Genomic DNA, 20,692 nt, shown 5'->3' on the forward strand with positions numbered 1-20,692 from the left:
ATCTGCCTTTCCCTGAATCCCCAGGCTCACTCTGTCATGTGTTCCTATGGGACATTAGTTTCTTGTCACTGCTGTGACAAGCTGCCATAAACCTCGTGACCTAAATCAACACAAATTTATCATCTTATGGTTCTAGAGGTCAGAAGTCCAAAATGTGTCTTACAAGCCTAAAATCAAGGTATGGGCAGGGCTGGTTCCTTCTGGAGGCTGTAAGGGAGAATCCTCTTCCATGCCTTTTCTGGCTTGTAGAGATCACCCACATTCCTTGGCTTGTGGCCCCTTCCTGACATCGCTCAACCTCTTGTGCTATGGTCTGAATGTTTGCATCTCCCCCAAATTCGTATGTTGAATCCTAAGCCCAGGAGAGGTGGTATCAGGCAGTGGGGACTTTGGGAGGTGGTGAGGTCATGAGGGTGGAGCCCCCATGAAGGGGATTAGTGTCCTTATGAAACAGGCCCCAGAGTGAGGACACAGTGAGAAGGTGCCATCTATGAATCAAGAAAAAGGTCCTGTCGGGCACCACATCTGCTAGGCACTGATCTTGGACTTCCCAGCCTCCAGAACTGTGAGAAGTATATTCCTGTTGTTTATCAGCCCCCCTGTCTGTGGTATTTCGTTACAACATCCTGAAGATTAAGACATCTTGCTTCCATCCTCACCTCTTATGATTAACTCTGATCCTCCTGTCTCCCTCTCATAAGGACCTTTGTGGTGACATTGGAACCAGCTGAGGATAAAGCAGGATAACCTCTCCATCTCAAGATGCTTAACTTCATCACATTTATCACATTTGCAAAGACTTTTCACCACATAAGGTAACATTCATGGGTTCCAGGGATAAAGATATGGACGTCGTCCTTGGAGTCCATCATTGAGCCTGCTATGACTGGCAATTAAATTTATGTTTTTTAAAAACCTCATTTCACATGTGGTCACAGAACTGTTCAATGTCTGCTGCTCAGAGGACTGTGCACTCAAAGAGGTCACGTCGGATTTATCCAGTGTTGCATCCCCAGCTCAGAGCCCGGAGGCTAGTACACAGGACCCACTCTAATTGGTGGCTGACTGAGGGTCTCTTTCTACCTGGATTGTCAGCTTTCTGCTGGGCCCATGAGACAGTTTTCAGGGTAAAATCCACCCAGAAAATCAATATCCACCAGACACAGATCCACCCGCTGAGGCCAGAAAAGTGTATCTTATGGAGAACAATGTCATTTTTGTGCCACAGGGCAAAGCTCTGACTGCCCAAACCCAGTCACAACCTGGACTTGATGGCCTCTCCTCTCCTGTGGTGGGACAGGATCAATAGCAACTGGTGACTTCCCATTAATAGCAATCACAATAACAATCGACAGCTTACTAAGTGCTGAGCTCTTTACATGCCGAATTTAGTTGATTCCTCATAACCTATCAAGGAGATGCCATATTAACACCATTTTACAGAAGAGCAGACAGGCTCAGAGAGGGGAAGTAATTTGCTCAAAGTCACACAGCTAGTAAGTGGTATAGCCAGGGCTCAAACCCAGATTTTTCTGAATCCAAAGCCGATGCTCTTTGCACTCCATTACACTGCCCTTTGGATATTCAACCAACATGGAAGGAGGAAAAAACCATGTTTCCCATTAAAATCCCTCAGAGGCAGGGCTGCTGGGCTGAGACTGTTTGCCATCTTCCAGCTGCATCTTTATTCTCCGGGGGACCCCTATCCCTGGCATTCTGTGTGCTCAGGCAGGGTTGCCTGTCTGCCAATGACAGTTTCATCAGATCCAAGCCCCACTCTCCAGTTCATTAGGATTTCAAATGTGCAGCTGTGTAGGAAGCCTCCACAGCCACTTTGCGAATGTTGATAAAGCAAAGTTGCCATCAGTCTGGTCTTTGTCCCTGCACTGCAGGGGACACGTGGAGGGAGGATAAGACACTGACCACCACCTCCTCCTGCTCCTGTCCCACACAGAGCAGGGTGTCTGGGGGAGGCAGAAGCAGCCAAGACTGCCTTGAATAGCAGTATGGCGCCATGTAACACTGGTTCCAATGTGATTGAGGGGTGGAAGGGATTATGTGGACACAGACATAGACCATGCTCTCACAAAGATGTCTCTGTGAGAGTGGGAGAGCGTGGGAAGCAAAAATGGATTGGCAGGGCAGGGACGTGCAGGCAGCTCTCCTCTGGGAGAGAACACAAAAGAACAGGACTCGCTTTTCTCTAGGAAGGGAGATCCCATAGATACACTCCTGTCACTTCACATCAGCCAAGCTTTCATCCTAGGCCTCTGGAGTGCTGAGCTACTTTCTTTTCCCACAGCCTAACCAAGCATCTGCCTGCCTGGGTCTCTCTCCAGAAGCACTACAGCAGCTCCTCTGTGCCTGGCGTGGGTCAGAGAGAGTATGCCCACTATCCCTCTGGCTACCCAGCCACGTGGCTTCCTTCTGCCCGCCTTTCCTACCCTGCCTCCTGCAGTTTGACACACCACTTGAGAGACAGTAGAGATGGGGCGTGTGTTAAAACAGGAGCCAAAGCTTCACTGAGAATTTCACGCCATCATTGGGCACGAAGGAGGTTGTGAAATGGACCACAGGGGATTACTCTCACCTTTTTATCTGCCCTTCAGTGCTAAGGTATTGTTTTTTTTAATCTGTGGCTGATAATAATGCCTAATAAGTTAAAAATGCCCTCATCTGTTGGCAGAAGAGTAGAAATAAATGAAAAATGTAAAGGACTCATTTTTTAAAAAATTAAAAGGCAGAGGCTCCTGGGTAAGCAGAGAAATTGATTTCTGAGCATCTCCTGAGGGAGGCACGGATACCACTGAGGCACACTCCTCTGCCAGGCAGGTGACCTCCTTATCCTTTTATCCTGAAATCCTACTCCCCGCTTGGGAACCTGGGGCCAATGGAGGCAGGTCTTTTCCCTGCATCTTCTTTCTTCCCCGTTGTTGCTCACATGTGGCTATTTTCCTTCATCTTCTTAAACGCTGTCTTGCCAGGTAAAATATTAAGAGGGATCCAACAACCAACAGCTGTGACTTCCTGGTCACACCATTTGCCTAGGAAGCTTTCAGCTTTCTGTTTTTAGACTTAGATTGATCTCCTGGTCGAGAACCATATGCTTGTGAGATGGGCATCCTCATTAGCCTCGCTGGTGAGGCAGCTGTGGATGTTGTGGGATGTGTGGGTAAAGCCGTCCCCTTCCTCCAGCAGAATGATGAAAGCTGCCCAACCTAAGAAGCACCTTCCCATCATCCAAGCTTTCATCTTAGGCCTCTGGAGTGCTGGGCTGGGGAAGGCTGCCTGGCCATTTTCACATGATTGGAGATACTGCTTAATGCAAGTCTGTACCCTGGATCAACCTCAGGGGAAGGGCAATGGACCGAATTGTGTCCCCCAAAATTTCAACGTTGAAGTCCTAACCCCCAGCACGTCAGAATGTGACTGTACTTGAAGAGGTGATTCAGTTAGAATGAGGTCATTAGTACTGGTGTCCTTATGAAGACAGGACTGGTGTCCTTGTGAAGAGGGGAGATTTGGACATAGAGACAGACATGTGCCAGGGAAAACACCACGTGAAGATTGGAGTTCTGCTGCCAATGATCTATGAGGAGCTGAGAGAGGCCGGAGCAGGTCCTTCCCAGAGCCTTCAGGGGCAGCACAGCCCTGCCGACACCTTGATTTCAGTCTTCTGGCTTCCAGAACTGTGAGATGATATATTTCTGTTGTTCTAAGCCACCCAGTTTGTGGTGCTTTGTTCTGGCAACCCTAGCAAACGAATAGAGAGGGACTAAAAGGAGGTCCACAGATGCGCTGCTGAAACCAGGAATCCAGAGCAGGCCCGATCCGTCCTGTTCCGACTAGAGGTGCGCTCCTTCTTCAGGAAGAAATCCTGTTTTTGCCAGAACACATTCTTGTCTCTCCTTCTGGCCTTTTGGGCTCAAGGTCTCCACTGCTGTGATTCATGCAGAACAAAGTGGGAGCGCCTCAGCCTGGCTGTCAAGCCCTTCATCCATTCACCGATGTATTCATTCAACAAGCGTCTGCCAGCTGCCTATCAGGAGGGAAGTGAGTTCTGCTCACGGGGGACATCCCCTTCTCTTTCCCTGGGATAATCGGCAACCCAAGCACCTACCTTCCAGAAGACCCCCGCCTCCTTCTCTTCTCCCCTAGTTATGCGCCCTTGTCCCAGCTGTCACCACCATTTATCACAGCCATCTCCAGTTCTAGCTCAGCTTGCCCACGTCCAGCTCAAATCCTCCTTTTCCATGAAGTCTTCCCGCAGACTCCATGAATTTGTGTGGTCCATCTTCTCTGTTCTGCCATCACCTCTCGCTTACCTCCGACTGTGGCCCTCGCCACCATCTGTCTGAGGTCTTAGTCACTTATCTACTTGACTGTGTCCCTCACTAGATCAGGACCTCCAGAGTGAGCTGTTCAATCATCTTTGTGTCCCTAGTACAGAGCCTGTGCAGAACGGCCACTCAACCGTGTCTTCTGAATTCACTGATTTCGTGCCGTGTGCTCTGGGGAGCTGCAAAAGGGCAGGACGCGTCTGGGCTCCCCTAGGCAAAGGTCCCAGCGCTGCAGCCCCAGGCATCCTCTATGTCTCCTACTAGGGATCCCACTTCTCACTCTTGATGTGGCCTCCCCTCGCCGCCTGTTCATCCCAGCTCACTCTCCGGTCCTGCAGTGGGGGCTGGAACACAGACTTCCTGGGGGTTCCGTCGTGGTGGGAGCTCCTGGGTTCCACTTGTTTGGGCTGTTTTAAGTTCTTCCCCACTTCAGATGAGGAAAACAAGAGCCATTCCCCCTTCTGACTTTCCTTTCTTTTCTTTTCTCAGATCCCTCCAGTGTAGGAGGGTGGGAGGGAGAGCTGGTCCAGGGGCGAGGGGAGACTCCTTTCTCACGGGGAGTTTTCAGATAAAGGCTCTGGGAATCCTGAGAAGGGTGGAAGGTGTGGGAATGGATGCCGTGGAGTGCAGGCTGGCACATTTTCCATGGAGACAGCAACTCGGATTTAGGTGCCAGCAGATGGTGACCGAGGTGCCCCGCTCTCTGGAAGTCCGGGCACCAGCTCAGCTCCACACTTGCCTAGGCCCGGGGAGCAGAATAAGCTGACCCTTCCCGACCTGCCGGCCACCCATTCAGGAGCACTGCTGGGTGTTTATCCAGCAACCCTGAGTGCTGGGCTTCAGGGTTGGGCCCTGAATTCAAACCCTAATTTTACGTGACCTAGTTTCTTGCCCTCTGTGAGATTTTGTGTCTTCACCTGTGAATTGGGGTAATGATACACACCCCAAAGACCTGCCTCAAGGTTTAATGACAGCGTGCATGGAGGGCCCTGGGTTCAGGGACTGGCACTCTACTCATGGTGGTTCTGGGTAGAATGAGAACCCCAGAGAGAGCTTCCCCGACAGCTGCAGGGACCATTGTTTTCCTGCCGTTGACCTTCCATTATCCTCCATTAACAGTATCCCAGTTTTGCTTTGAGAAGTTGCTTTTTCTCCACTGAGTACAGCCTGGTGGGGCTGGAATTAGGACTCCGGTACCACTGCCTTCTGACAAGAGGTAGGCACATTCCTGTGTGAACCCTGAGAGAGCCAGCCCTTCGAGATGGATGCTGAGGGGCTACCCGGGTCTGAATTTGAGTGGCGCTGAAAGCCATTTGCCTATTGTAGGTTACATACATGCCCTGTGCAAGCCGAACAGTAGCTCAGTGCTGGGGCCTTCTTAGCTGTCTGTTCCTGCTCACACTGCCAGAATCAACTGCTGCCGAAGTCCTCATTCTGCCACCTGAACCTGACCCATGAAATGTGACCTGTGGTCAACTTTAACATCAGCAAATCAGAACTGAACAAGCTTGCATCCCTCAGATGCAGTGGGAACTGGAATTAGAATCTAAGCAGAAACTTTTTCTATGCAAGATAGCCCTTCCCTTTGTTCTGGCAGACATGCCTTGGTTTTATACTGAAGACTGAGTCTCCCCGGTTGGCAAACTGCTGGTTGGAAAAAAGTCTCTTTTTAAAAACATTCCTTTTCAGTTTTCAGTGGATTCGTTAACACGCTATTCTGGGCCAGCAGGATGACAACTCCTTGGAATTCAAAATTGAACAAAGAGACAAAGAGACCTGGAGAGATGGGTGTTTGTTCCATAGTTCCTTGAGCAGACCCCTGCTATTAGAATATTCCTGTACATGCTGCTTCTTCAAACTTGGGGAAGCCTTTGGAGCCAGAATGCCTGGGTTTGAATCCCAGCTCACTGACTCTGTGACATTAGGTGAGTCACTTACTCTCCCTGCCCCCATTTTCCTCAAATGTAAAAGGCGGGTAACAGCAGTAGGTACCTAACAGAGTTATAGTGAGGTTTAGGTGACTTAATAAATGTAAAATGCACCTGGCACATACTCAGTGCTATCTATGTGCTCCCTGTTGTTACAGTTTCAAACCTGGCTCTCAGAGTTCCAATTGATTCTGTGAGTGCTTAAGAAAAAAACAATATTTTTTGTTTTTTGTTGGAAGGGAGAGATGGGGGTCTTACTTTGTTGTCTAGTCTGGAGTGCAGTGATGCCATCATGAAGCACTGCAGCCTTAAACACCTGGGCTCAAGTGATCCTCCCCGCCTCAGCCTCCCAAGTAGCTAAGATGTTGGGCACGTGCCACCGTGCCCGAGTAATTTTTATATTTTAATATTTTTACTTTTTGTAGAGATGAGGTTTGGTGTGTTGCCCAGGTTGGTCTCAAATTCCTGGCTTCAAGTGATCCTGTTGCCTCAACCTCCCAAAGCGTTGAGATTACAGGTGTGAGCCACTCTGCCTGGCCTGTTTTTCTGATAAATTCCCTTTGATTAAAGTTAGCCAGAGTTGGATTCCTTTGCTCACAGTGAAGGACTCTAGCTGATTTAGTGGTTAGGATGCCCAACAAACGCAAAGACAGCTATGCTATAACTAGTGATTCATGCTGAGCCTTGGTATAGTCCATGCTTGTGGAGATGGTGATGATCAGAGGTCTCTTCTTTTTCCCTTCCACAACTCAGCTTTAGACTCTGACTCCCAAAATCCTGACTGCTTAGGACTTCCCCACGAGCTTCTGCCCTGAGGCTTGCAGGGAGGAGCAGCCTAGTTTGTCAACAGTGGATTTTAAGCTGCCAGGATTGATATGTCAGAGCCACCAACCAAATTTTCTTAACTAGAACATAACGCTGAAGTCAAAATAAAAAGAGGCAGGGCTGATGGGCAGTACTGCCAGAAACGGACTTCCGGTCATTAGCTATATCCGCAGGCACACGGGGGCTTCTTCCTCTGACAAGGCGGCCAGTGAGTGCCAAATGACTTTCGAAAGCTCACGAGCCAGCCCCAGAGTAATTGGGCAATCCATGCCTCCCCTTGGACTTGGGCTTGTCAGTTGAAGTGGGCAGGCAGAGGCAGAGCTGGTACCCACCCTCAAGATGCAAGCCACCTTCACACGACCTGCCAAGCTGCTATGTGCCTCTATACCTGTGCCCTTGCCATTCATCTGCCGGACGTGCCCTTTCCTGTTGCTGCACCGGTGCCCCACGGTCATCTCAAACCTCAGCTCAAGTGTACCTCCCTTATGCTGGATTGTGCAACCTCCCCCTTCAAGTCCTGTTGAGAAGTCCTTTTCCTGGGCCCTTGCACCAACGAGATGTGGATCTCTTTCCATTCTACTGCCATCGTGTATTTACTAGTTTCTGTTTGTTTTTTAGGACAGGGTCTCATGTTTCCCAGGCTGGTTTAAAACTCCTGGCCTCAAGTGATCCTCCCAGCTTATCCTCCTGAACAGCTGAGAATACTTTCTTCTTCCTTCACTAAATTGGGCCGTCTTGGGAGATGCGACTTTGCCTGTTTAATCTTTGCATGGGCTACCAGTGTATGTCCCATAAATATTTGTTGAATAAGTGAATTAGTTACTTTTTAATTGGACAACACGACAGAGAAGTTTCTAAAATGAACCAAGGGTCAGAAGCAAGGACCAGAGCTCTACTTTAGCTATGCACCTGATACGAAATATTATATTAGAGCAGTCACATGATTTCACTTCTTACACTTTGGGGTAACCTACTAGAGCAAGACCCTCATTTGTCACCAGCCATGTGAAGATATGAAGAGAACATGCTCGGGAAGTAAGCTAAATATATCAAACCATCCCTTTAAAACAGGCTCCAGAATAGCTAGGCTTATGTTTCTACCATTTTGAATTATAGCAGAAGAAATAGATTTTAAGCCAAATCAAACTATCCAGAAAAAAGATTCAGAATAGAGAAAAGAATTTCAAAGGAAAAGCAGGTTGTCAATAAAACAGTGTTTATTCACTCTGGCTAGTGTGCCCTATTCCAGGAGTTGTACGTATGGTGGGAATGTCTACCTCTCTACAGCTGAGGGAATCATGGGAAAAAGCCACCAAAAACATCAAGACTAAAAATAAGTCTAAATGTGGACCTAGTAGAGGACATTGCTAGATTTTTAAAGTTTTTTTTTTTTTTCCTTATTTATCTGTGACCAAAGGAAAGGACAGAAACATTTTGGCTAATGACCAGGGGAAGGCTCAGGAGAGAGAGGCAAGAGTGTGAAATGGAGAGAGCATGGTTGTATCAGACAGCTTAGGCTAGTGACACTGCAGTAACAAACAGCACCCCCCAACTTGGAAGCTTCCAACCACAAACGTTTACTTCTTGCTGACACTGAGTGCCCATTGCAGGTCACCTGCAGCTCTATTTCCCGTCCTCTGCATTTCAGGATTCAGGCTGAAGGAGCTTCTCATTTGAGGCACAGTAGATTCATAGCAGAAGAAAAGGAGCTACAGCCCAAACACACGCTGGCTCTTAAGCCTTCTCCTGGCCGGGTGCAGTGGCTCACGCCTGTAATCCCAGCACTGTGGGAGGCCGAAGAGGGCGGATCATGAGGTCAAGACATAGAGACTATCCTGGCCAACATGGTGAAACCCCATCTCTACTAAAAATACAAAAATTAGCTGGACATGGTGGTGCATGCCTGTAGTCCCAGCTACTCAGGAGGCTAAGGCAGGAGAATCACATGAACCTGGGAGGCAGAGGTTGCAGTGAGCCAAGATCGCACCACTGCACCCTAGCCTGGCGACAGAGCGAGACTCCATCTCAAACAAACAAACAAACAAACAAACAAAAAAACCTTCTCCTGAGAGGTGGCACTATCCATCCCACTCACATTTCATTGACCCAAGCAAGTTACAGGGCCCAGCCTTAGAGTGATGGGACGAGAAGTATAGCTCCCAGAGGGACAGCAGAAAACATTTCAACAAATGATAAAATCTAGCAAAAATGGCCTCTGCATTCAGACAGACCTTGGCTTTAATTACTAGCCCTGTGCTCTGGGGCCAGTTTTCACTCTCCTACAGAGTGCATATGCTAGAGAATTTATTGCCTACCTCTAAGTTGTGGCAATTAAAAATAAATAGCATACTAACACATGTGACTTTTTTCTTCCTTCCCTTGATTCATCCAACTCCTCCTCCACCATCACCCTCTTCCTCCACACTCCAGGCTGCCATCTTCAATGCAATAGATTTGGCAGGAGCATCCAGATATGACTTAGGGTAGAACAGTATCTGAGAGGAGGGTGCAGGAGAGGGAGACTAGCACACTGGGAGGGAGGTAAGAATGAAATTGTTCTTAAAGACAGGATCCTGGGTTCATATATTTACAGAGAGGTAAGAAACCAATCCATAGAGTGTTTTTTCTAATTAGAGAATGTTTTTATAGAACTTTATCTTGAAGAGATAATAGGATAAGCATGCAAAGATGTATATACAAGAATGGTCACTACATGTAAAAAAATAGTTAAAATTTGTGAACAGCCTAAATGTTCAGGAATAGTGATTAATATAAATGATGCAATATCCACATAACTGAATACTCAGCACCCATTAAAATGCCAATGTAGTTCTATATTTGTTGACACATAGGATGATCTCTAAGGTAGATTGTTCAGTGGAAAGCAAAGCTCTTTCCCTCAAACACCTCAGGACATTTAAGCATTAGGGCAATGTTCTGCTGCAATGATAACACTTTTCGTTATAACCCTGGATGGGTCATATTTTCAATACACTTACTTTTGGTGGCTGTCACAAAGACACAGGAGAAAGTTGGGAGGATGAAAAGACTCCCTTTGAAACCTGCCATCTCTCCTCCATCACTTCTCCTACTCTTTGCCCAGTCTGCAGGACCCTCCCCAGTGCCCTCTAATCAGCACCACACTGCCTCTCCCCTACTTAAACCTTCCTTCTCCCCCACTCACACCTGGAATAGAAAATTCCCCACTTCTCTGCTAGCTTCAGAGGAGCACAATCTGGCTGAATATTTTCACAGAGTATGAGGAAACAATGGACTTAACCTACCTGAGTTAGTAACTTTCAATTTTCTTTCAATTGCCAGCTCTGTTCTTGTTTTGTTGTTGCACCCAAACCCATTTATGTCTAGTGTTCCATTATTGGAATGCTAAGCTTATGAGAGTGAGTTATTCATATCCTACTGTTCAAGGTCATTGCCAAGGTCTGATTGCAAAATTCAAAAAATTGCAACCTCAGGCATAAATGGGTTAACGACCACTGTAACATTAACCAACTAATTAAGGTTTTTGTGTGTTATAGGCTGAACTGTGTCCCACAAAAAGTCACATGTTGAAATCCTAGCCCCTAACTGGACCTCAGATGTGACCTTGCTTGCAAATAGGGCCATTACAGATGTAGTTAGTTAAGGTGGGGGTCACACTGGAGTAGAATGGGTTCTAATCCATTATGACTGGTGTCCTTACAAAGAAGAGACATTTGAACACAGACATGCATGCACACAGGGAGAAGGCCATGTGAGATTAGACTTCTGCTGCCACAAGCCAAGGAGCCACCAGAAGCTGGGACAGAAGCCTGGGGCAGGTCCTTCCCAGTGCCTTCAGAGGGAACATGGCCCTGCCAACACCTTGATTTTGGACTTCCAGCCTCCAGATCTGTGAGACAAGAAATTTCTGTTGTTTTAACCTACCCAGCTTGTGGTAATTTGTGATGGCAGCCTTAACAAAAAATATATTATGTACAGCTTTACCTTCTAATACATATCCTTACATATATATTCACAAAAAATCATATTGCATATACGCTTTCTCCACATCATAAAAAGTGGGTGTTGGGCTCCCTTGGACACAGGAGAAGCAGGCCACATTTCTCATATTTTCAGGAATAAACTGAGTGCCCCGAAGGTGTAATAGGAAACTTTTCCTAACCTCATCTGACTTCATCCTTACGCCAGCATTTTGTGTGTAAGGAAACTGGCTGAGAGTGGTTAAGAAACATATCCAAAGATGTATAATTCCAAATGGAACCCAGATCTTTTTATTTAAATTCCAACCATCTTTCCATTATATCAGCCAATGATGGAGCAGAAAGCTGGTCCAGGCAATCCCAGAATAGACCTTTCTAGGCACCCATTCAGTGCGGGGAGGGGAAGTGGCCTTGCCAAAGGGTCAGTGAGCTCAATTAGGTTAAATGCTGCTTCTTAGCCCTACCCCAAGGTTGACTAAGGTTGTTTTGTGCCCACCCTTGGACAGGAAAGCAATTCCCTCCTTTCACAGCATTCTCGGCCTTGACGCTCAATAATAATTGTGATGATAAGAGTGGCTTTCTTTTACTGAACACGCACATGTGGTGTACACTGTCAATTCCTTCAAATGTATTATCTCATTTAATATGCTGTCAGTTCATGGCAAGCGGAAGAGTTTTAGGATTGTTGCCTTGCAACTAGCTTTTTTATTCCCTGTATTCTCCTGCCTCTATAGCACCAATTATTTTAGTAATGTCAGTCTAGTAAACTTACACTCAGTGTGTTCTCTCGAAAGTTGAAGCAGTGCTAACATCTGGGAAAAGTCACACCAACATTTCCCAGCTAGCTTTTTTCATGTCACGAGCTCAGCTGACTGTTTCTCACACAATTACCACACATAAGGAGGGAGGGGAGAGCCATGCTAGTGAGCGTAGATGGCTCTTTTCAATATGGGGCCACGGAAAATGCATAATTCCTCCTCTTCTCCTTTTCCATACTGTCCCCAGGAATGACCCTTCCTTTATGAATCATTCTATTCTGTGATTCAACAAATAGTTAATAGGGACTGATCCAAAATCATAATTTATGGCATGGATATTAGAATACACTTTAGTGTTAAGTTCTATTCATTTATTAAATAGATGTTTCTTGTGCTTGACTGGGTATCAGATGCTCTGATGGGTACTGGGATTACAAAGATAAATAAGACACAGTCCTTGTTCTCAAAGTGTTCAAAATATAGTGTTATTTATGCATATGATGCATAAAGTTGGTTTTGAAAGAGATCCTGTAAGTTTCTGTTAGCTGCAAGACACATTGATGGGTGTAAAAGTCTAATCATGATGGGATTTTATTTTTTAAAGCTGTCTGGAGTTATTAGTAAAAATGCCCATGGAGACTCTAAGAATATCCCATTTGGCAGGAAAGTATAATTGGGCACAGCAAGTCACACTTCCATGAATAAAGGCTAGAGACCAGAGAGTAATCGGCTCATGCTCTGATAGCACCAAGAACAAGCCTGGGATGGGATGTCTGATGCATGAAGCCCCATGGCCAGACTCCTGACTTTGCCAATGTATCATGACCATTTGCTGAGCCAAGCCAGGAGAGGTTCTCATCGCCTGGTAACCAAACTGCTTCTTTAGCATCAGGCCAGCTCTGGTCTCTTATAACAACAATAGAATTAGTTCTGTGACAATAGGTGTCTGATGAGAATTTGTCTTAGAGCTTTCTCTCTATCATCAAATTAGCACCCCCTACCCCATCCTTCCAATCCTTTGAAACCCAACTCAACGGCCATCTCTCTACTCTCTGCTCCATGCTCATTCATACCTAAGGCTGGTTCCACATATTTTAGCACCAATTATTTGTGCTCTGGCGTTGTTCTTGATTTCTTGTGCATAAGTGGTGAGATGAGCCCTCCTGTCCATTTAAATGGCCAAAAATAGCCTTCTTTTAAATTAAGTCCATATCACTGCCCTTTTCCTCCTGGGAATCTCTTATGTTACAGTTTCCTCACTTCTTTTGTTTTTATCCCTCTCTCCCCATCTCTAACCCCTTAACTTAGCTGAGCAAATTGAGATGTTTGAAAGTTGGTTTTTTTTTTTTTTTTTGCTAGATTTTATTGGCAAACGGGGTAAAATGACTGAAATTTACAAGAAACTTCGAAAAGATTATAGCTTGGCTATTCCTCTTCTTCACTGAAATTTAAATGAGGCTAAAGTTTAATCCTTCTTTGCCTGTCAAGCTAGCTATCCCCTTAAATGTGGCTTCTGAATATATTTATCCCATCCTTTTCCCCCATTGTCTCCAGATCCATTATGTTAGCTCAGATACTCAAAGGACTGGTAGTTTGAGTTCCTTCATTTTTATCAGACTTGGCATCATATTCGTCAATGTTCCTCTGCTTTATGTAAATACGGATGAATCCCTGGCACTCTACCAGCAGATAATCAATTGGCTGTTTGAACAGGAACTATATTTTATTTTTTATTTTTTATTTTTTTTTTCTTTTTTTTGAGACGGAGTCTGGCTCTGTCGCCCAGGCTGGAGTGCAGTGGCCGGATCTCAGCTCACTGCAAGCTCCACCTTCCGGGTTTACGCCATTCTCCTGCCTCAGCCTCCGGAGTAGCTGGGACTACAGGCGCCCGCCACCTCGCCTGGCTAGTTTTTGGTATTTTTTAGTAGAGACGGGGTTTCACCGTGTTAGCCAGGATGGTCTTGATCTCCTGACCTCGTGATCCGCCCGTCTCGGCCTCCCAAAGTGCTGGGATTACAGGCTTGAGCCACCGCGCCCGGCCCAGGAACTATATTTTAAACATCTTCTTTAATGCCTCATGCAATGATGTACACTAAGTTTTTCTTTCTTTCCTGAGTAATGAACCTACTCACCATCCACGACCCCAGCTCAAGCATCATCTTATTTTCAGTCTCCCCACTTACCACTCTTTCCCTTTTCCCCTTCCTAATCTCCAGGGGAAATTCACTGCCTTCTCTTCACTCTTTCCCCATCTATGTATTCACACTACAAGGAGGGCACTTATTCCACTTTTCGTATCAGATGTATATACATCAGATTGGTTGTACAATGATCTCCTGTGAGCTGTCTTGTGGCCTGTTTTATGTGTGTCTGCAGCACAGGCCATGGATTACAGGAGGCACTCAAAGAATGCTTAACCAATGGATTATTTTGACTGGATAATATGGAAAGCCACAAGATGACATTTCTCCTTCACATGCTAGAAGGGACACAGATGGACTCAGGAATGAAAGCCACTTTAATTGAACAGCTTTAACTGGGAAACTTTACCTGAGTCCCACATTCCATCATGCCATGACACCCAGCAAACCCCAAAGGTGCAAGAAGCCTGACAGATGACAACAGGTCCTCCTTGCTTTGCCCAGATGCCCTGAGACCTGTGGCCCCCAATTGAAAGAAGATATTTTGCAAACCAGAGGAGCCTCAGGAAGTTACTCACAATGCACATGAGGCCCAAATGGCAGGAATCACTCAAGGATCTATTTGGATTTTGACTTAATTCTCCTGGTGGAAGATAATTTTCCATGGGTTTCTGGTGTTTCTCCATGTCTTGCAAGTGAGGCACTGACTGCTCTTTGTACTGGGCCATGTTTCTAAGGAGGAGGACAGCCTTGGAAGATAGAGATGGCATCTCCCTCAGGAGCAACGGGCTGCTGTTTGCTGCCCTTTGCAAAAAGACTGAGGTTTGCTAAGCTCAAGGCTCCTCTCCTGTAATGCAGCCTGCTGCATGTGCAGTGTCATGATCTAGCCCTCTTCACATCCCCTTATGGGAACTGGCTCAACATGTGGATGTTCTGGCTCCTGCTGTTGCTGTGAGTAATAAACTGTTCTCCATCTCTGAATTAGGAGTCTAATGTCTTCTGAGTGCACCCATGAAACTCTGGCAGGTTAATTTGTTGGCTTGTAAGTAGGCTAAAAACTCAGACCCTCACACTTCCTGAGATCCCCCAGCAGGGTCTTCTTGCTTTTGGTGTGCCCTGATGTCCCCTTCTGTGCCTCTTCATATTCCCAGTAGGTTACAGGTGTAGAACCCTGCTGGGCAGACAGGACTGTGTGCAGGACAAACAGTCATCACCGATACCTGCAGATAGTTCAATGAAGGAAACCAATGTGAGAGGTAAAACTCACGCCCTCCCAGCAAGCTGATGGTGTGTGGTGACATTCACATGAATTGTGAAATATGATGAATGGCTGCACTGTCTGCACCAGGAAAAGTTCTCTCTATTGTGTGAGACTGGCAGGGAGCAGTAGCATGGCTGAAGGACCCAGAAGATCTCTGTTTCTTGATCCAAACATTTCCAAACAGCATTCCGTTTTTCCAACAGCACAGCACTGCTCACAACTAGGGGACCATCTTAATGAGACTTTCCAGAGGATCCTAGCTCTCTTTGGTTGTATTCAAGTAGACTACTTATTTGTTTATTTATGCATCTATTAATTTCAAAAAGGGCATAAGGCAGTTTGCAAGGGTTTATGAATTTCAATAAAACGTAACTTAAAAAGAAAGAAAAACAACCTCCCAGAGTGCAGCAAGGACCTCTAGTAGCTGAGGGAAGGGAAATGGAAAAACTCTTTCTTCCTGGGTAAGATAGAGAAAACAGACACAGACCCACAGCATTAGAGGGGCCTGACTGTTGGGGAAAGGGTGGGACAACTGAGAAGATGCAGAGTGGAGACAGAGAAGCGAGAGGGAGGGGGGCTCATCAGTAGACTTACCACAACCTAAAAAGTAACCAGTGAAATGGAAGTCAATAGAAGTTACCCAAACTGCAACACAAAGAAACAAAAAGAGTGATTAAAGAAAAAGACTAAAAGTAAAATAAAAGGCTGGACATTGTGGCTTATGCCTATAATTCCAACACTTTGGGAGGCAGATGTGGGAGGCACTTGAGGCCAGGAGTTCGAGACCAGCCTGGGCAACATAGCAACATGCAACCTCTACAAAAAGAAGGAAAAAGATTTACAAATTAACTGGGCACAATGGCATGTGCCTGTAGTCCTAGCTACCTGGAAGGCTGAGGCAGGAGGATTGTTTGAACCTAGGAGTTCAAGGCTGCAGTGAACTGTGATTGTGTCACTGCACCCCAGCCTGGGAAACACAATGACACCCTGTCTCTAAACAGAAAAAAAAAGAAAATAAGAGAAAAGAAAAAAGAACAGATCATCCGAGAACTGTGCGACAATAGCAAGCAATCTAATATACGCGTTACTGGAATTCTGGAAGGATGACAAAGAGAAAGAGAGAGAGAATACAGAGCAGGAGAAGTTTCTGAAGAGATAGTAGATAAAAATTTTCCAAAAATAATAGAAGACACCAAACCAAAAGTCCAAAAAGCTCAGAGAACCCCCAGCAGGATATGAATGCATAAGCTTCTCTCCATTTCTGCTGCCTCTCTCCTAATTCAAGTTCCCATATTTATAGCCCAAACTGCTGCAACAGCTTCTAATTACACATCCTGCCTCCACTCTTGTCCCCCTACTATCCATTTTCCAAACCACAGTCAGAGTGCTCTTTTAGAAAAGAAACATCACACCGCAGCTTAAAGCCTTCTGGTGGTTACCCATAGCACTTACTATTAAATTCAAGCTGTTCCTCATGGCCTGCCAGGCCCTGCACCCTCTTGCCTCTCTGCCTAACACTCTGCTTTTGCCCCTTATCCATCTATTTCATTATGCCCCAAGCACACTGGCCCATTTCCGTCGTTTACACACACCAGGCATCACCTGCCCCTGGTTCTTGGCTCTTGCCTTCCCCGTGAAATGTGCTGCCTTCAGAACCATGCAAGCCTGGTTCTTTCCCATCCAGTCTTCAAGTCTGAGCTTGAATACCTCCTCCTCAGTGATTATTTTTCAACTTTCCTGTCACAGAGGTCTGCCTAAGTATTATTGGTATTTTAAAATACAGACAAGGTCTCCTTATGTTACCCTGGCTGGTTTTGAACTCCTGGCCTCAAGCAATCCTCCTGCCTCAGCCTCCCAAATTGTTAGGATTATAGACATGGGACCCTGTGTCTGGCACTGCCTAAGTATTTTTTATCACATTGTTTTTACTGCCATCTTGGTATTTATCCCTATCCAGCTTATTTATTTATTCATTTACTTGTTAATTTTCTTTCTCTTTTGACTAGATTTATGCTCTTTGAGGAAAGAAAATTCCATCAGTGGCCTCAGTGTTTAGAACTGTGTCTGATACGATATATAGGCATTCAAGATGTCCTCATTGACTGAATGAGGAATTAGGTGAATTGAAGGAGAAATAATCATTAGCAGCATCAGCTCAGAAAAAGGGTATAATGGTCAAGAGACAGCATCAGTATTTACGTTATAGTAAGTGCTAGAGATGGCTTTTAGTTGTGGGTGCATAGCTCAGCTGATAGGTAAAGCTAACCATAATGCAACAAATAATTTATCGAGTGAGGGAAAGTCTCATTTCTTCATTTGCGGAGGCTTGTTGTTTCTGAGTATTCATAGTTCACTGGTTTCCTGATTTTATAGGTATCACCCAGACTCAAACTGTAAGGATTGGGAGATTGAGTAAGTACAAGTATGTGTCTAAATTTCCTAACACAACCTTGACCTAATTTTTTACAACTATGCGCCGTCTGGACAGATTTTTTTAGATGTCATGTGACTAAGGCCCAGCCTCTCCTTCTGGAGTGAGTGCTGGCAGGTGTCCACATCCTGTCTGATACGTCTGTCACTGAGGCCTCATCCATACTCCCGGTTCCCGGAACCCAGATCACCTTGCCCTGTCCTTGTGAATCCTTTCTCACCCTCTCTCTCCTCCACACCACATCTCCCTTCTGTAGCCACTGTAGCCACACATAAATAGAGAGCGAGTGCTAGTGATTTCTCACACCCCTTATAGCCCCCAAACTCTTGCCTTATTTGTCCCAAAGAGGACACTGAAGCTCCCCCATCCCGTCCCCACCTTCGATTCCCTTTTCCTGCTGCCCCATTCCAGTTGAATGAGAGGTGGTGCTCCATCTCTGTTTCATCTGCTTTTTTTTTTTTTTTATAATGGAGTCTCGCTCTGTCACCCAGGCTGGAGTGCAGTGGCCGGATCTCAGCTCACTGCAAGCTCCGCCTCCTGGGTTCACGCCATTCTCCTGCCTCAGCCTCCCGAGTAGCTGGGACTACAGGCGCCCGCCACCTCGCCCGGCTAGTTTTTTGTATTTTTTAGTAGAGACGGGGTTTCACCGTGTTAGCCAGGATGGTCTCGATCTCCTGACCTCGTGATCCGCCCATCTCGGCCTCCCAAAGTGCTGGGATTACAGGCTTGAGCCACCGCGCCCGGCCTCATCTGCTTTTAAAAATAGCTGTCAGCTAACGCTTTATTTCTTCTATGCATAATTACTCTTCAGCTGATGCCATAGGCATCTGTTTTTCTTCAAATATACATACAGCATTCTGTTACATCTTTACAGTTATTCAAAATGTACAGTGAGGAGCAATAAAGGGGGCCATTTTTGTTTGTTTGTTTGTTTGTTTTTAGAGTTGGGGTCTTGCTCTATTGTCCAGGCTGGAGTGCAGTGGTGCAATCATAGCACACCACAGCCTGGGCTCAAGCATTCCCTCTGCCTCAGCCTCCTGAGTAGCTGGGACTGCAGGCACGTGTCACCATGCCTGGCTAATGTTTTTATTTTTTATAGAGAAGCAGTCTCTCCCTGTTGGCTAGTCTAGTCTCAAACTCTTGGCCTCAAGCAATTTGCCCACCTCTGCCTTCCAAAGTGCTGGGATCACAGACACGAACCACTATGCCCAGACTTGTTTTTTGCAAAATTATTTCACAATTTCCTGTACAAGTTTAGCAAGCCCCTTCTTCTCAAGTTTCCTCATCTGCAAAATGAGGAGGTTGTAACTTATAATCACTGTTAGAAAACAGCAGACCCTAGAAAATAAACATTTTAAAACCCTCACTTTCCCATCAAGAACTTTGCAAAAGGAAATTCCAAACTGGGAGGAAGGAATTTGCCAAAGTCCCTCCCGATGTCTGTCTGGATTCTCTGCTATTCCTGAGGTCTCCTGGTTGTGATTGTCATAACCTCCACCACTACCTGGGCAGCCACCCAACCCAAAATGGCTAAAGAGTGGATAAAGCATTCTCTTTGCTGCTTTAGAGAAAGCTAAGACACAAATTAATACGAAACCCAAGGTACAAACAGCTAAGTAAGTTTCTTTTCAATCCCAGGAAAGCAGCAGAAAGCATTTCTCCAGAATTTCTTTCTCCTCAGGCTCCTCTGCTCTAACTCAGGAGGACTCATACAGATTTGCAGACGCTTCCCACCCCTTAGAGATTCCTGCCCATCTCTGGGCCAGGTGGTCTTTGAGCACCATATAGTTTCCTGGTACCCAGAGTTTGTGTAACCTAAAGATCCCGACTGGTGCCCAGGGTAATGAAATAAGACTCTAGTTCAAAGCTCTCAGACCCCCTAGAGGAGACACATCCACTTCTCAGATGACTTGCAGTGAAAGTCATGGGCCTAGCACCCTGGAGCGCTAAAAGCAGTCCCGTTAGGGCATTTCAAATTTTAATGTACATGCAAATCACCTAGAATCTTGCTAAAATACAAATCCTGAGTCAGCAGGACTGTTTGAGTTCAAAATTCTGCATTTTTAATGAGCTCCCAGGTGATGCTGATGTTGCAGGGTGGAGGACCACACTTTGAGTAACAAGGTTGCAATCTAGAGGTCAGCAAATTATTTTCTGTTAAGGGCCAGATAGTAAGTGCTTTCAGTTTTTACAGACCACAGCATCTCTGTTGCAACCACCCAACTCTTCCAAAAACAAATATGGCCAAAAGCCACCGTTGGCAACAGTAAATAAATAAGTGTGGCCGTGTTTCAATAAAACTTTATTTACAAAAAAGGGAGTGGGCCACAGTTTGCTGACCCTTTCCCTGGTCTGTTTCAGGAATTAAGAGACTTCTCCCATCTAGAACACTCTATATTGTTGACTTCCACATGTAAGCTCCATCACCACGAATGTCTACTGCATAAAAGCCCTTCCATTGCAGGCTAAAAATATAACAATACTTTAATGACACAGTGACCATCATAGCAAACATGAAATATATTCATGAATAGTGACAGGAGGATTGTTCATTCACAGCCTTGGAGGTTGTCTTCAACTTTTAAACTCTTATATTTCTCTATATAAATAGTCTTCAAAGAGCAGATAAAGCAATTCAAGTTTGTGGATTCTTGCCTTCTTTTCTCAAACCCATTTTTTTGTTTCCTAGATGTGTGTGACAAGGAAAGCATATTAAAAAGAAAAAAAGCCTGGGTGCGGTGGCTCATGCCTGTAGTCCCAGCATTTTGGGAGGCAGAGGTGGGCAGATCACCTGAGGTCAAACCCTGTCTCTACTAAAAATAAAAAATTAGCTGGGTGTGGTGGTACATGCCTGTAACCCCAGCTACTCGGGAGGCTGAAGCAGGAGAATCTCTGGAACCCAGGAGGTGGAGGTTGCAGTGAGCTGACATTGCACCATTGCACTCCAGCCTGGGCAACAAGAGTGAAACTCCACGAAAGAAAGAGAGAGAGAGAGAGAGAGATAGAGAGAGAAAGGAAGGAAGGAAGG

At 45.8% G+C, this 20,692-nt stretch overlaps 2 protein-coding genes across 3 annotated transcripts in view; one reads left to right on the forward strand and one right to left on the reverse strand.

Moving 5' to 3' along the window:
• TRIM67 (tripartite motif containing 67) overlaps nt 1-20,692 on the reverse strand; it is a 53,510-nt gene that overhangs the window by 26,031 nt on the left and 6,787 nt on the right. The gene's annotated exons all lie outside the window — the stretch shown is intronic.
• LOC111526219 lies at nt 2,566-5,106 on the forward strand. The gene is given in 4 exon segments (XM_023191829.2): nt 2,566-2,616; nt 3,956-4,057; nt 4,902-4,975; nt 4,977-5,106. Coding segments are annotated over 4 exon segments (357 nt in total).

This window comes from Piliocolobus tephrosceles, chromosome 1 (assembly GCF_002776525.5).
Source record: "Piliocolobus tephrosceles isolate RC106 chromosome 1, ASM277652v3, whole genome shotgun sequence".
Lineage (NCBI taxonomy): Eukaryota > Metazoa > Chordata > Mammalia > Primates > Cercopithecidae > Piliocolobus > Piliocolobus tephrosceles.